The sequence below is a fragment of the Castor canadensis genome, chromosome 10, assembly GCF_047511655.1.
Source record: "Castor canadensis chromosome 10, mCasCan1.hap1v2, whole genome shotgun sequence".
Taxonomy (NCBI): Eukaryota; Metazoa; Chordata; class Mammalia; order Rodentia; family Castoridae; genus Castor; species Castor canadensis.
In genome coordinates this window covers 80,622,995-80,637,550 of record NC_133395.1, presented here as the reverse complement: position 1 = coordinate 80,637,550, position 14,556 = coordinate 80,622,995, and the positions used below count along the sequence as shown (strand labels likewise).

The 14,556-nt window shown below is 35.6% G+C and overlaps 1 protein-coding gene across 1 annotated transcript in view; it reads right to left on the bottom strand.

Annotated features, from left to right (window-relative positions):
• The window catches only part of LOC109695263 (zinc finger MYM-type protein 2), a 97,269-nt gene that overhangs the window by 10,624 nt on the left and 72,089 nt on the right, over positions 1–14,556 (bottom strand). The window contains 7 exon segments of the mRNA XM_020177681.2: positions 6,901–7,052; positions 7,239–7,407; positions 8,995–9,089; positions 9,940–10,062; positions 11,467–11,638; positions 12,231–12,346; positions 13,155–13,284. Coding sequence (XP_020033270.2) covers positions 6,901–7,052; positions 7,239–7,407; positions 8,995–9,089; positions 9,940–10,062; positions 11,467–11,638; positions 12,231–12,346; positions 13,155–13,284 — 957 coding nt within the window.

Sequence of the window (14,556 nt, the reverse complement as noted above, 5' to 3'; positions counted from 1 at the left end):
GTGACAATGCCAAATCCTTCCGGGCTTTTGAGTTGGCCGCAGGGCAGGATTTCTAAAAGTACTATTTCCTGAAGTATCTGGAAACTCAATGTTATGATGATTGGTCAAAATACAATACCACGATGCAATCTATTTAATGGAACTATACATTTTTGTAAAGTAGGCCCCTCCCTGATTTTTAAGATGCATTTTATATATTTCAATGATACATTATAAAAAACAAAGTGCAAGCCCCAAGTTTGGAACAGCAATTTCTATATTTTACCATACAGCAATGCACATAATAAAGAGCTAAGGAAATGATCCTTAATAGTATTTTCATTTTTGGATTTAGCAACAATTTCTATGCACTTAAAACTTTAGTAATAAGTCCAAAACTAATAAGCACCCAATTCAGTTCTACTAATGCAGTTCCTAAATGAAAAGGTTTCTCCAGGCAGTCTGTGATAAATGAGCTGATGTTAGTAACAGTAGTCTGACAAGCAATGCCATATGATCTTGCTATTTTCCATTAAAGGTAGTCCCAAATTACAAACACCTAATTTACACATGGCTGTCCTATAACCAAAGTCCTTACAACCAATGGGAATGTACAGAAGAAAAGAAAACCTATGCTTTCAGAAGCAAAGGCAGACTACCCACAGCTCACAGGAACTAACCCCAGAGAGAATTCTCTGATAAGACTGGCTTCTCAATAGTAGCAATCTTGATCAGATATTATCTTTAAGGCTGAAAGTACAGCTTAGTGGTAGAGTGCCTTGCCCTGTGTGCATGAGCCCCTCCAGTGCCACAAAACAACCACCACCCCAAACATTTCACAGAAAGTATTGAATTATGAAGTATCTTCTGTCTAAAATATAACTTCTTTGTAAGGGTTGCTGGCCTCTTATTTCACTAAGATTACTTTAAAATATGACAGAACTGAAGTTCCCTAAAAAATTCTGGAATGACTAAACAATAAGAACATAATGTGAGTTAACATGTAGTTTTAGATATTCTAGTAGCTGTATTAAAAGAGTAAGGGAAAGATATATTTAATATGCTATTTAACCTAATGAATCCAAAACATGTTATTTCTTCTTTATTTAAAAATGTAAATTCTGTCGGGCGCTGGTGGCTCACGCCTGTAATCCTAGCTATTCAGGAGGCAGAGATCAGGAGATCATGGTTTAAAGTTGGGCAAATAGTTTGCAAGACCCTATCTCGAAAAAACCCATCACACACACCAAAAAAAGGGCTTGTGGAGTGGCTCAAGGTGTAGGTCCTGAGTTCAAGCCCGAGTACCACAAAAAAAAAAAGTAAGTTCTTTGAAATCTTGTACATGTTTTCTACTTACAACATTTATTTCAAAGGCCCTGTATTTTATGTATTAGGAATGTTTAGCAGGGTAAAGCAGCACAATGGTAAGTAACTACTTAAATAGAAATTAGGATACTGATATTTAATAGTCAGGTTGGATGCAAGGAATCATGGCAGAGTACCTGCCTAGCAAGCTAGAGTTCCTGAATTCAGACCACAGTACTGCCAATGTGGAGGGGGCAGGGAAGGGCAACTAGAAAAATATGGATTTTAGAGAATTTGTTCAGACCATTAATATGTTTGTTTAGCTATATACTGTCACTAATATGACAAATATGTATTATCAAAGAATGTTTTAGAGAGCTAGCTAGAGCAAGAAATCCATTATAAGTAACTATACACATAAATAAAACAATTATAAAATTAAATGTTGGAAATATAATATATATATAAAATTATAACAAATGTTTCACAATTTGAGGGTTACTGAGTATATTTAAGATTCTGCTCATAAGTTTCTGAAATTGATTGTTTTATTAAATACTTGAATAAAGCTTATTTAAAAAACATTAAAAAAAGATGTTTGATTACAAATCAGTACTACTGTACAAAAATTTATATTGCAATAATATTCCATTCTTCAGGCAACTATGTCCAAGGGAGTGGGGAGAAATATGTATCTGTATATTATTAAATGTGATCTTTGAAAATATTGAAGACCTAGGTCAGGGATGCAGCTCAGAGTGTTTGCCTAGCATGCTGAAGGCCCTGGGTTTGATTCTAGCACTGAAAAGACAAGACAAAATGCCTTTTCCTATTCTATCTGAATAACAGCTGAAGACTGAGAATCTTAGCTGAGGAGAACAGTACCTGTGGCATGGCTCTTGCCCTCTGCACCCCACCCACCTCACCCAACCACACTGGACAGTTCCTGGAAAATTGTACCCTTCTGACCACAGTAGTCAAGCTATGGAATAAGCCTAGGTGCCTAACAACAGATGAATGCATAAAAAAAAAAGTTTCATAAAAAAGAATGAAATTATGTCATGTGCAGGAAAATAGATGGAGCTGGAGATCATCTTACTGAATAAGCTAAGCCAAGCTCAGAAAGACAAATAATGGATGTTTTTGCTCATATGCAGAATCTAGATACAATAATACATGATTGTAAAAAACGGGGACTGCTTGTGGGGAACCAACAGAAAGGGGGGAAGAAGAGGGTGGTAAGGGTGAATATGATCAAAGAATGTTATATATATATATGTATGTATAAAAATAGCATAATGAAACTTATTAAAAACTGTTAAAAGACGGCTGGGACTGCTAAGAGTAACACAGATGGTGATTTATCAAAGTGTATAACATGCATGTGTGCAAATATTACAATGAAACCCCTTTGCACAATTTATTTATGCTAATAATAAAATGTTTTTAAAAAGAAGCCAGGAGCTGGTGGCTGAAGCCTGTTAAGCCTAGCTACTCAGGAGGCAGAGACTAGACTGCAGTTCAAAGCCAGCCCAGGCAAACAGGTGGCAAGATCCTTATCTCAAAATAGGATCAGAAAAAATGGCTAGTGGAGTGGCTCAAGTGGCAGAGTGCCTGCCTAGCAAGTATGAGGCCCTGAGTTCAAATCCCAGTACTAAAAATAAAAAAGCAAAGAAGGAAAAAAGCTATGCTCTATTTTCTCTGCCTTCAAGGGATGCCATTGTTCTTCCTCCATCCTTTCTGTCTAGTAAATTTCTACATGTTCTCCAACTCTTAATGTAAGGACCAGGTGTTGTGGTGCACTCCTGTAATTCCAGCTGTGAAGAAGGTAGAGATAGGAGGATGATGGTCCAAGGCCTGCCATGGGCAAAAGCATGAGACCCTACCTGAAAAACAAACTAAAGCAGTGAGGGCTAGAAGCGTGGTTTGAACATACAGTGCTTGTCGAGCAAGCACGAGGCCCTGGTTTTAATCCCCAGTATTGCTCCTCACCCCCAAGCCTCAATTTAAAATGTCTTCTGCACTGTTAGATTTTTTTCAAATTACACACTTACACAGAATTAACTTGTCCTGATTCTGTGCTTTTAATAGTAAGTACAGCACTGTTAAACATTGCTTATGTATTCTAAATCCTTGACCAGAGGACTTTTTTTTTCTTTTTTGGAAACAGGGTCTTACTATGAAGCCCAAGCTGGCCTTCAACACACCATCCTCTTGCCTTAGTCACCTCAGTGTTGGATTATAGACATATACCATCATACCTGGCTTACAGTGGCATTTAAGTCAAACTGCTAACCACACTCAAAATTTATTAACTATGTCATTTGGACAAGCTACTACTTAGCTTTACTTCCTCACCACAAAATAATAATAGGCTGTTAGGAGGATTAAATGACATGTCCAACACTTAGCACATCACATAAAAAACAGTAAGCAATCAATAAATAGAAGCCTTCAACATGCTTATCTCAATCTCCAAAGCCTACTCCATTGTCCAGTGAACAACTGGCACTTAACTAATGTTTGTAGAATTAACCTATAAAGGAAGGATTACAAACACTCAAGAATCTACCTCAGCTGGTACCAGTGGCTCACGCAGGTAATCCTAACTGCTTAAGAGGCAGAGATGAGGAGGGTCGAGTTTCCAAGCCTGTCCCGGGCAAATAGTTCACAAGACCCTATCTTGAAAAAAACCTTCATGGAAAAGGGTTGGTGGACTGTAGGCCTCGAGTTTATACCCAGTGAGGGGGGAGGGGGAGGGGGTAAGTCTTAAGGACCCATGAATAAAGAAAGTTAAATATTATATGTATTTTAATATTTGGAAGCTATTCATTTATATGGAACTCATTAACAAACCATGTAAGTTAATTTCTTAAATTTATTAAACAGAGTTTACTCTTCTTTGAAAAGACCTGAGGGTATGGCTCAAGTGGTAGGGCACCATCTAGCAAGTGGGAGGCCAAGTTCAAACTCCATTAACAACTCCCAAAGAAACAAAAAAAAAAAAAAGAAAGAAAGAAAAACAAAAATCAACAAGAGTCCCACAATCCAACCTATAAAAGACTTGTAAAAAAATGTTTCCAAATGAAAATCTTGGAAAGAAGTCTGAGACATCAACAAAGGGTTACCATCTAGAATAAACTAACAACCTCACAAGATGAAAAGGACAAACAATCCAATGGACAATGAGACAATTCATAGAAAAGCAAAGTCTTAACACAAGGATCTTCAACTTTTTTCGGAAAGCAAAAAAATAAAAAACCATGTATTTTTCTTATCAAAACTTTTTGTTTTGCTTTTTGTTTTTTCTTTTATCTTTCTTATGATTCAGTAATAACCTTTTTTTAGGACTCTTAACTCAGAAATAAAAGCATTAGGTCTTTAAAATAATTAAATATTTGGAGGGGAAGATGAAAATTTCTATATTTCTTCCCATGTTCAATAAAAAACACAGAAGCAAACACATGAGGCTACCAGTGATGTGGCAGGGGGGACCAAAATGGGAAAAGGCATCCACAGTTCCAGTTACAATCAATTTGGTGTGAGGGACATTTATTTAAATATGTAAAATAGTGCATGAAAGAATGATCATGTAACATTAATGATGATTATCGTTTCTGGAATTTCAAGTAACTTTCTTCCTCTGACAGCTTTAGATTATTTGAGTGTTGGACAATAAACATCATTCCTTGCACAAAATCAGGGGGAAAAGAAAGTATTTTGTCTATGAAGGAGAAAAAAAAAATCTGTGTTCCCAATTCATAGTTTCAGTTAAGGATTCATAATTATGTTTAACTTCTCAGTGTATGAAAGAAATAGCTACTTACTCCAGTGTATATTGATAAGGCAGACCTTACAACTAAAAACACTGGTTCTTCTACAGCTGTATCTAAGAAAATCATACTCGTTCAACATTATCTTTCTTCTACTGTCAAATATGGCAAACCCAATAAATGCAATAGACAGGAAACGTTCAACACTCTCTATATAAAAAAAGCTTCTATTTCTGTACATGTCCTTGAAGTAACATTAAACAGCACTGATTTCTGAAGTACATTTTAGGTATCTTATCTTTACACCATGCTTTGGGTATTTTTTAAGCTGCTTATATAGCCTTGCAAACAAATCAAGTTTGTGCAAATTGTGCCCAAAGAGAACAAACAGTATGCCATTTTTTTAAATTGTGGTATATAAAATGTAAAATTTACCATCTTAGCTATTTGTAGGTATACAATTCAGCAGTATGTCAATTTTGGGAGGAAGCATTTATGAGTACACAAATAACCTACTGAGTAAAGGAAGGAAATTCTGATATGCTACAACATGGATGAAACTTGAGGACATTATGGTAAGTGAAGTAAGCCAGGCACAAAAGGACAAATACTCTGTGATTCCACTTAGACCAGGTGCCTAGAGTGGTCACATTCATAGAGACAGAAGGTAGAACAGTGGTTTCAAGGGGCTAGTGGAGAAGGAAAGAGGGAAGTGTTCAAAGGGTACAAAATTAAAAAACATTCTAGAGATGGATGGTGAACATGGCACAGCAATGTGAATGTACTTAATTCCACTGATCTATACATTTAGGATGGTTAAAATAGTAAATGTTGAATAGTAACAACTGGTGGGGGAAAAAACCTTCCAAATCAATTGTTCTTAAATTCTTCTTCTTTAAGAATAATTCATTATCAACCAGGGTTGGTGGTCCATGCCTATAATCTCAGCACACAGGAGGTTGAGGTAAGTGGACCGTGAGTAGGAGGACAGTTTGGCTACAAAGAGACCCTGTACCAAACCCACCCCTACACACCAAAAGAGAATTCAAAAATCAATGATTATACAACCCATTTAGCTCTCAAACCTGTATAGAAGCTGCAGTCCTAATATTTAAGTAACCCACTCAATAAAAAAAATCCAGCCACGAGGATCGAGGTTCAAGGCAAGACCAGGCAAAAAGTTCATGAGCTGTTCTCAAGTAAAAAGGTGGGTATGGTGGCATACATCTGACACCCCACCTACAGCATGCAGCATAAACAGCAGGACCATAGTCCAAAGAATAAGTAGCTATACTACTAAGAAGTTGGAAACACACCAGAAGCATATAGTGAAACAGACATTCTCTACACGGACAGATTTAAGGTATTTTCTGTGTATATGTAGACCAGCACGGAGCTGTAATCAGACGTGGCTACACATCATGCCCCATAACATGAATTCATTTACGTGCAACTGGTAAGGAAGAAATGATGCCATACCAATTAGCATCAATATATGGCAGCAAATACAATTTGTTAGCCCTGTCAGAAAGGATGCATGAGTTTTGAAATCTATAGATACCTTATTTCTCCTATAATTCATTTTGATTTTGGTACACAGTTCTGGAGAACTTGAAGATTTTAGGTATATATGTACTGTGTTATAAGAGAAACACAAAGTAGCTAGGAAAATCCTTTATAATAGGATTTCCAAACAGATTAAATTCATGTCTTTCTTGGTAAAACAACAGAAGTTCCAGAAAACTATCCTTAATATTCCAAATGTACATTTTTCTCTTCTAGGACTACCCCAACAACTTTTCTAACTAATACTGTTTTTGAAGGCAGCCAGCAAATTACCAACCTCCTGTATTCCGAGGCAAAGATAATAGATGCTGTCAGGTGCGTAATTCTCTCCATTTGGTCTTCGGATCTCATTGACAAAATGGGCTAACCCATAGTTAAGCTCAGCTGTGGTATGGGAGAGTAGGTCTTCTTTTAACTTTACTGATTTGACTAAAAAGAAATAAAATAACCAGTAATTGTTATTAGGCATTGATTAAGAAACTTTCTAAAATTGACTTTAAAATAAAATGCAGTTGGAATTGTTTTAAGCTACACTTTATTTTAAAAATTAAGGTACTCAATAACAGAAATCCTCATTTTAAATAAAGCATAGAAGAAACAAAATCAAACACTTACGAGATTTTAGCTCATCTAACACCAGAAGATCTTCATCAAGTTGCCTAGTTTTGACCCAGTGTTTCCAGGCGTTAACACCATAGGTGTACTTGAAAGGAAAGCTGCATTCTGAATTGTCAGAACTATCATCATGAGACTGGTATCCTGATACAGCTTTTCTCTTGGCTCCCTATTAGTAAAACATAATTGTAAATTCTTTTCTTAAGCTTAAATTATTTCATGACTTTATGTAAGTCATCTCTCAACAAAGGCAAAGTAAAAAGAAATATTTGTTTGCTTTAGAATTAGTTGGTGTTCCTCAACCTGACAATAGTTTTCTTACAACATTTCTTGAAATACAACTCCAAGAATGTGATGTTTCTACACAAGTCACATTGTATGATAACATCAGGGTAAATTTACAGCTGAGAACAACGAAGATAATAAGCTAGTCATCTAAATATTATTTTAAAAAAAAACTGAAGGTTTCAATTCAACTCTACCATATAGGGAATGATCATTCAATTATTTACTTACTTTCATTTTTGTGATGCTTGAGATTGAACCCTTGCATCTGCTAAGCAAGCACTGTACCACTGATTGACTTCTCCAGAACCCACTCCCCCTTCTCAGTTTTTTGTTTTGTTTTGTTTTGTTCTTGAGACAGTGTCTCACTATTTATCCCAGTCTGGCCTGGAATTCATTATGTATCCCAGCTAATCTCAAACTCAAGATCCTCCTGCCTTAGCCTCCTGAGGGCTGGGATTATATGCATGTACCACATCTGGCTTTCTTTTAAATTTCTGGGAGCACTGCTTACAGTGCCAAAGTTTTTAATTTTGGTATAGTCCAATTTATTTGCTTCTTTCCTTTTCTTCTTTGTGTTTGGGTGTTCTATTAAAGAAAGTATGCCTGCCCCAAAGTCATGAAGACTTAGGCCTGTTTTCTTCTAAGAGTTTATATTTTTAGCTCTTACATTTATTTAGATTAAAAATTGTGTATGGTGTCAAATAAGAGTTCACCTTCATTCTACTGCAAGTACTCCTTTTTCAGTTGTCTTTCTTTTTTGGGCAAATTTGTGAAAGTCATCTTTCTTATGGTGTCTTTTGATCTTGCCTTATGTTGGAAATCAAAAACAGAAAGTTGTTGACAGAATATTAAAACAATTACACCTATTAATACAATTAGACTTGGTATACCTGAATAATCTAACTGTCCATATGTCTTTCTCTGTTTGGTATGCTTAAGAGACCAGATATAATAAACTGTGTACCTCTTTCTTGTTGACCAATCTCATAAAAAATAATGATGGGGAAAAAAAGTTACTCCCTAGAAAACAGTGTCCATTCTTTGTTGTTATTTTTTAAGACACAAACTTAGTAGACCAAGCAGGCCTTGCAATCTTCCTACCTCAGTCTCCCAAGTGCTGAGTTACAGGTATACGCCACCATACCCAGCTCATAAAATAGTCTGCAAATTCTTGTCACAGTTAATTTATTGTCTTTAGCAACTATTTTCTACTTTGATCTTGTATCAAGATAAATTTTCAAAGAAAAACTGAGTGGCAATAATATTCACTTTTCTTCTATGATGTAACAACTAACCTTTAGTTTTATTACTTTGAAACAAATTAATTCGTAGTCTTTTCCAGCCTACAAAACTTAACTATCTTCCCATATTCTCAGACACAGCAAATCATTACCATATCTTTCTATGTCTGTTGAAAGGCTGTTATAGGGTATTAAGTGAATACAAGAGCATTACTAAATTTTTATACCTTTTTTTTAGATCGAGGTCTGGGCTGTTCCTCATATTCTTCTCCAAAAACAGGTGGCAATAAAAATTCATTTTCCATATCAAGCTCCTCAGCAGCTGACAATTAAATCAGGAAAAACTTTTATGTCAAATGTACTAGCACAGCTTATAGTACATAAAAACAGCCAACAAAAAACCATACACATAAGCATTTATACATAGGGAGAACCTGAACTGGACTGGGGAGTGGGTGATAGAATTGTTGTAGAAATACATAATACCAGAAAAACTATTACAACCAAAAATTCAGTTATAAGATCTAAAGAGTCACAGTACAAATCTACTAAACCATTTTTCAAAAACAATGTTTTACATTCTACTCAGTATGCTCATCAGCGAGTCACAAGTGAAGAAAATAATGAAAAATGAAACACATTTCTTTTAAAAAACATCTGAGAATATTTTTCCCTTTCAAAAGTAAATTTAAAAGGTCATAAGAAAATGCAATCAGGCTCAAGTGGTAGAGTGACTATATAGCAAGCATGAGGTCCTGAGTTAAACCCCAGTACAGTCAAATAAAACAAATAAAATAAATAAAAATGAAAAATGGTATCAATAACTTAAAAATTTTTTAAAAACATTTATTTTATTCCTTTCTCTATTTTCAAAACTTTCTGTAATGAATTACTTTCAGAAAGTTTTTTTTTTTAAATTCAAAGAAATTCTTTCTGTGTCCATAAAATTCAATCCTATGCCTTATTTCAGAAGACAATTGTTTTGCTTGAATTTTAAAAAAGAAAGAACAGGGCTGGCGCACAGAGCTAAGTGCTAAAGCACATCCCTAGCATCTGTCCATCTATCCACCTCCCCCACACTACAGTCCATGACAAACAGTAAATGGTCAGTGATCATAAGTACAGTTATGACTCCATAACTTGATTTAAAAATCATAAAGGTTTTTGAGTACCTCTGGGAAAATCTATTTCAATATCCAAATCTGGTTCATATGGTACATCGGGCATGTTAGACTGTGTTTCGTCAGAGTTCTTCATGAGAGCTGAATCAATTATATCAGTTTCAATAATCACACCTGTAATCAATTCATAATTTCATTAGAAATCAAAATAGAAAAACTTCAACAACACATTTTTAATCTGCCAAAAGGAGTTACAAGTATAATAATTATAAATGCAATAAAAGAATCCTTATGTCACAAAAGGAAAAGGCATGCAGCTATCTTAATATATAAACTGCTCTAAACTTCATAATTAGATAATCCCAAATACATGAAAACTTTTAATCCTATGATATGTGCTTTGGTTGTAAAATAATTCCATTATGTAGAATATTTCTTCTTATTATCATTTTTTATTTGGTGGTACTAGAGGGGATTGGACTCAAGAGTTCTGATGCATGCTGGGCAGGTGCTTTACCATTTAGGCATGCCCCCCTAGTCTAGGTTGGCCTCCTAAACACAATCCTCTTGCTTTAGTTTTCAGAGTACTAGGATTACATGAGTACCATTCATTTAAAAAACAAAAAAACCCCTACTGGTCACAAACCACTAAATTCATTTCATAATCCCTTTAGAGTGTTTTAAAAAACTACTACAGGGCTAGAGATGTGGCTCACATGGTAGAGTATGTGCCTAGCAAGTATGAGGCCCTGAGTTCAAACCCTAGTACCCTCCCCCAAAAACAAAACCTACAACAATTATGAAATACATAGAAAACTACATGTTTCTATTGTCCTCTAGGGTAAAGGGAATTGGGCAGCTCATTGGAGATTCTGGGTGTCACTAGAAGGCTAAGGGTAGGAATAAATATTCTAAGAAACTTACAACCATACACAACACACTCATTTAGAGTCATACTACACCATGTAGCAAGCAGTGTTCTAATCATAGTGAAGATAAATTCCAGCTTAGATAATGCATACTATTTTATTAGTATAAGAAATAATATGAATTGGAGACATTATTACAAAATAAGAATTTAAATCATTTCTAGTTTTGTGTCTGTGTAACTCTATTAACAAAAATAATTTTGAGTCAATTCTGGGAATCAAATCCCACTACAATTAAATAGCAAGCACAACAAACCAGGCATGGTAGTGTGTACCTGTAGTCCCAGCTACTCAAGAGCTTAAGGCCGAAGGATCACTTTAGCCCAAGAGTTCAAGACCAGCCTGGACAACACAGCAAGACCCCATCACAAAACAAAATAAACAACAACAAAAAAACCAACAACAACAAAAAAAATCTACTGCCTTGATAATCAGGCACAGTGTGGCATTAGAGGGAAATTGGCTAAATACAGTATGGATCTCTTAATATAAAATACTTGTTATAATTATTCCCCCATTCCAATATCAAGTCAAACTACAACAATAGGCTCTAAAAGAAAGTAGTACTATCACAATACTTATTTTCAAACATACACACACACACACCCTACTATACTTATTGACCAAATTGTGACATAGTGTAGCTCACTGTTGATGTTGGAAGCCTCTGTTTTCCCCTCATCTTCAGCTATCATATCTGTCATTGTAAGCAACTCTGTATCAAGAGGATCTGTAGAAACTTTGTTTTTCAGCTCCTCAATTGACGCAGGAATCTTTTCACTACTGTCCAATGGAGCAGGCAGAAAAACAGGAACGGGCACCTAATTAACCAAATCATTTACTGTTAGGCTTATTAAACATTAAAAGGTATTTCCCCAAGTTAAAAATTATTGATATATGATCAACTTTATACCATATTGAATAAAAGTTTTGAAAAGAACATATATCAAAATTAATCATGACAAGGAAAGGCTGAAATACACACAACTACTTTCCGAAATAAAAGTTAAGGGAAAATAAGTTTTGAGGTGTTTCTGTTTCCAAATGACTGTAAGAAGAGCCAAGCTCAGGCAGTGCTGTTAAGTAATTATTCATACACGTGATTTTGGGTGGAATGCAATGCTAATTCATATGAAATTCGATTCTATGCTTCGGTTCTAAATCTTGTGACTTCACAAATACTTATTTTAAAAATGAAACCAAATATAAAACACAATATGCACAGGGAAGAGGCAGATATCTGCTAAAATTCACTGTCAAGGGGGAACAGATAGCAGATTAAGCTGATCAACCCAATCTATCTGTGGAGGATACGTTAAAATGGCTTCAGCAGCTTCGCTGAGCTAGCAATTGCACCAGTTCCCCACCTGAGTCTGATAGAGATCAAAACGAAGAGAGTAAAGTCCAACTTACAGGAACAGGAACTGTAGTAGGAACAGGAATATTCTGGCTGTACATGTGCATAGGTACTGGAATATACACAGGCACAGGGATAGGCACTGGAACATACTCTGTTTTCCAATTTTCATCTAAAAACACAATACGTGTGTGTAAGGCACAATGTTAACTAGCATATATATAGCTGTTAAATGTTGAAGTAATTTGACATCAAAGAAAAATTTACCTCAGTACTCATTTAACAGAAATTCCTAGTTCTTAAGATTTGATCATTTAAAAACAGAAAGCAGCTGCTGTTCTTAAGAGAATACAATTTAGGCTTTTTTTTTTTTTTAAACAACATCCTTTAAAGAGAGTTCCAGACACCTCAGCCAACTGCCCTTCCTCCCAAAGGCTTAATCAAACAAATAGAATCCCGCTAACACTGAGCCAGGTATGGTGTCACGTGCTTGTAATTCCAGCACTCAGGAGGCTGAGGCAGGAGAATCATAAATTCTGTGAGCTCCACAGTAAGTTCAAGGCAAGCCTTAGCTATATGGCAAGACACTGTTTAAAACAACACAAAACATTGTAAATGTGATGAAAACACGTATTTTAATTATTTCAGCTGACAGGTAGGAAACAGAACCATTATTATTACAGACCATAAAGAGATGATTTTCTCAATGAGAACATCACTTTAGTAGTTCTTAGCCCCAAGGTAATTTCTGATTATAGTGTTTTTTCACTTTGGATATAATGTATATTCTAAGCCTTTATCAAAGATTGTTTGATCGTAAGTGATTTTAAATGATATGCTGTATTTCAAGGCAGTATCCAAAGTTAGATAAGTAAAAATCAAAACAAAATAACTCAACAAATCTATTCTGTAGCCTGTCCACTCAAGAAAAGCATGTATTTTATTCAGAGAGGCATAAAAGTCACAATTCCCTAAGTTACCTGTCTGACAAGATTTGGACTGCATGTGAGGTTTGCAATAAGTAGCTTTTGTCATTGTTAAAGGTTTGCAAAGAACTGCTTTATTCTTCATCTCTTTGTTTGGTGTTGGAGAAGGGGGTGGTGCTGAGCCCTACAAAGAAGCAAAGAAAACATTTTATTTTTTTTTATCTCTAATTTTCATTACTTCCTGGTACAAATGATTATCTTGTTTCTAAGTCCTAAGGAGGAACACACAAAAAGAGGAGTGTAACCAGATTAAGCTATCATTACGATGTTCACACAGTCTTAATCTGGGAGGATCAGTGTGAATCCACTAACAACTGGCAGGAATTACTCATTCCATAAATTTATGCCATCTTCAAAGAATTCCATAAAGCAAACACGTTTTTAGAAAAACATGAAGACAATTCTCTTTTAAGCACCAATGAAAGTTTTAAAGTTAAACTATGAGCAAGCCCCCGGCTTCCAGGCTCCGCTGCAATACCTTAGCCGTAGCCTTTCCTTTTCTCTCTAATAAATCCTACTTTATAAAAAAAGTTAAACTTTTTTACTTGTTGACATGTTTTCCCAAAACAGAATTCTATTCTAATATCACCTTCCTTCACACTGGCAAAGCCTTCTCCATTCATTTGCTGTGCAATATACATTATATATTTTTAACACTGCTATTTTTATAAGACATTCAAAGCCTTTATATTTTTTCAGTCTGATGTAAAAAGTAATCCATAGTCCTTAATTGAAGGGCTAGATGAGAGACACGGTATTTGGTGCATGAAGAGAACTGATGCACTGGGGTAGACATTTTTGAGTTTACAGAAATGAACTAAGGTACCCATCAACAATAAAACTTTGGAGAGCAAAGTTTTTACCTTGGAAAGTGCTCAACTTCTAGTATGAAGCAGTTGCAGAACCAACCCCACAATGTTTCAGATACCATCCATCTTTTTCACCCCATCCTAATGAAATGATATACAGCTCAGGTTCTTCCTCTAAGTATTCCTAGATTTTGAGCGCGATACAAGCATTAGGATTTGCACTTAGCAATTAGAAATTGCTCTTAATAAAGGAAATGCAAATTAAAACCACACTAAGATTCCACCTCACCCCTGTTAGAATAGCCATCATCAGCAACACCACCAACAACAGGTGTTGGCGAGGATGCGGGGAAAAAGGAACCCTCTTACACTGTTGGTGGGAATGTAGACTAGTACAACCACTCTGGAAAAAAATTTGGAGGCTACTTAAAAAGCTGGACATCGATCTACCATTTGATCCAGCAATACCACTCTTGGGGATATACCCAAAAGACTGTTACTCCAGAGGCACCTGCACACCCATGTTTATTGCGGCACTATTCACAATAGCCAAGTTATGGAAACAGCCAAGATGCCCCAGCACTGAC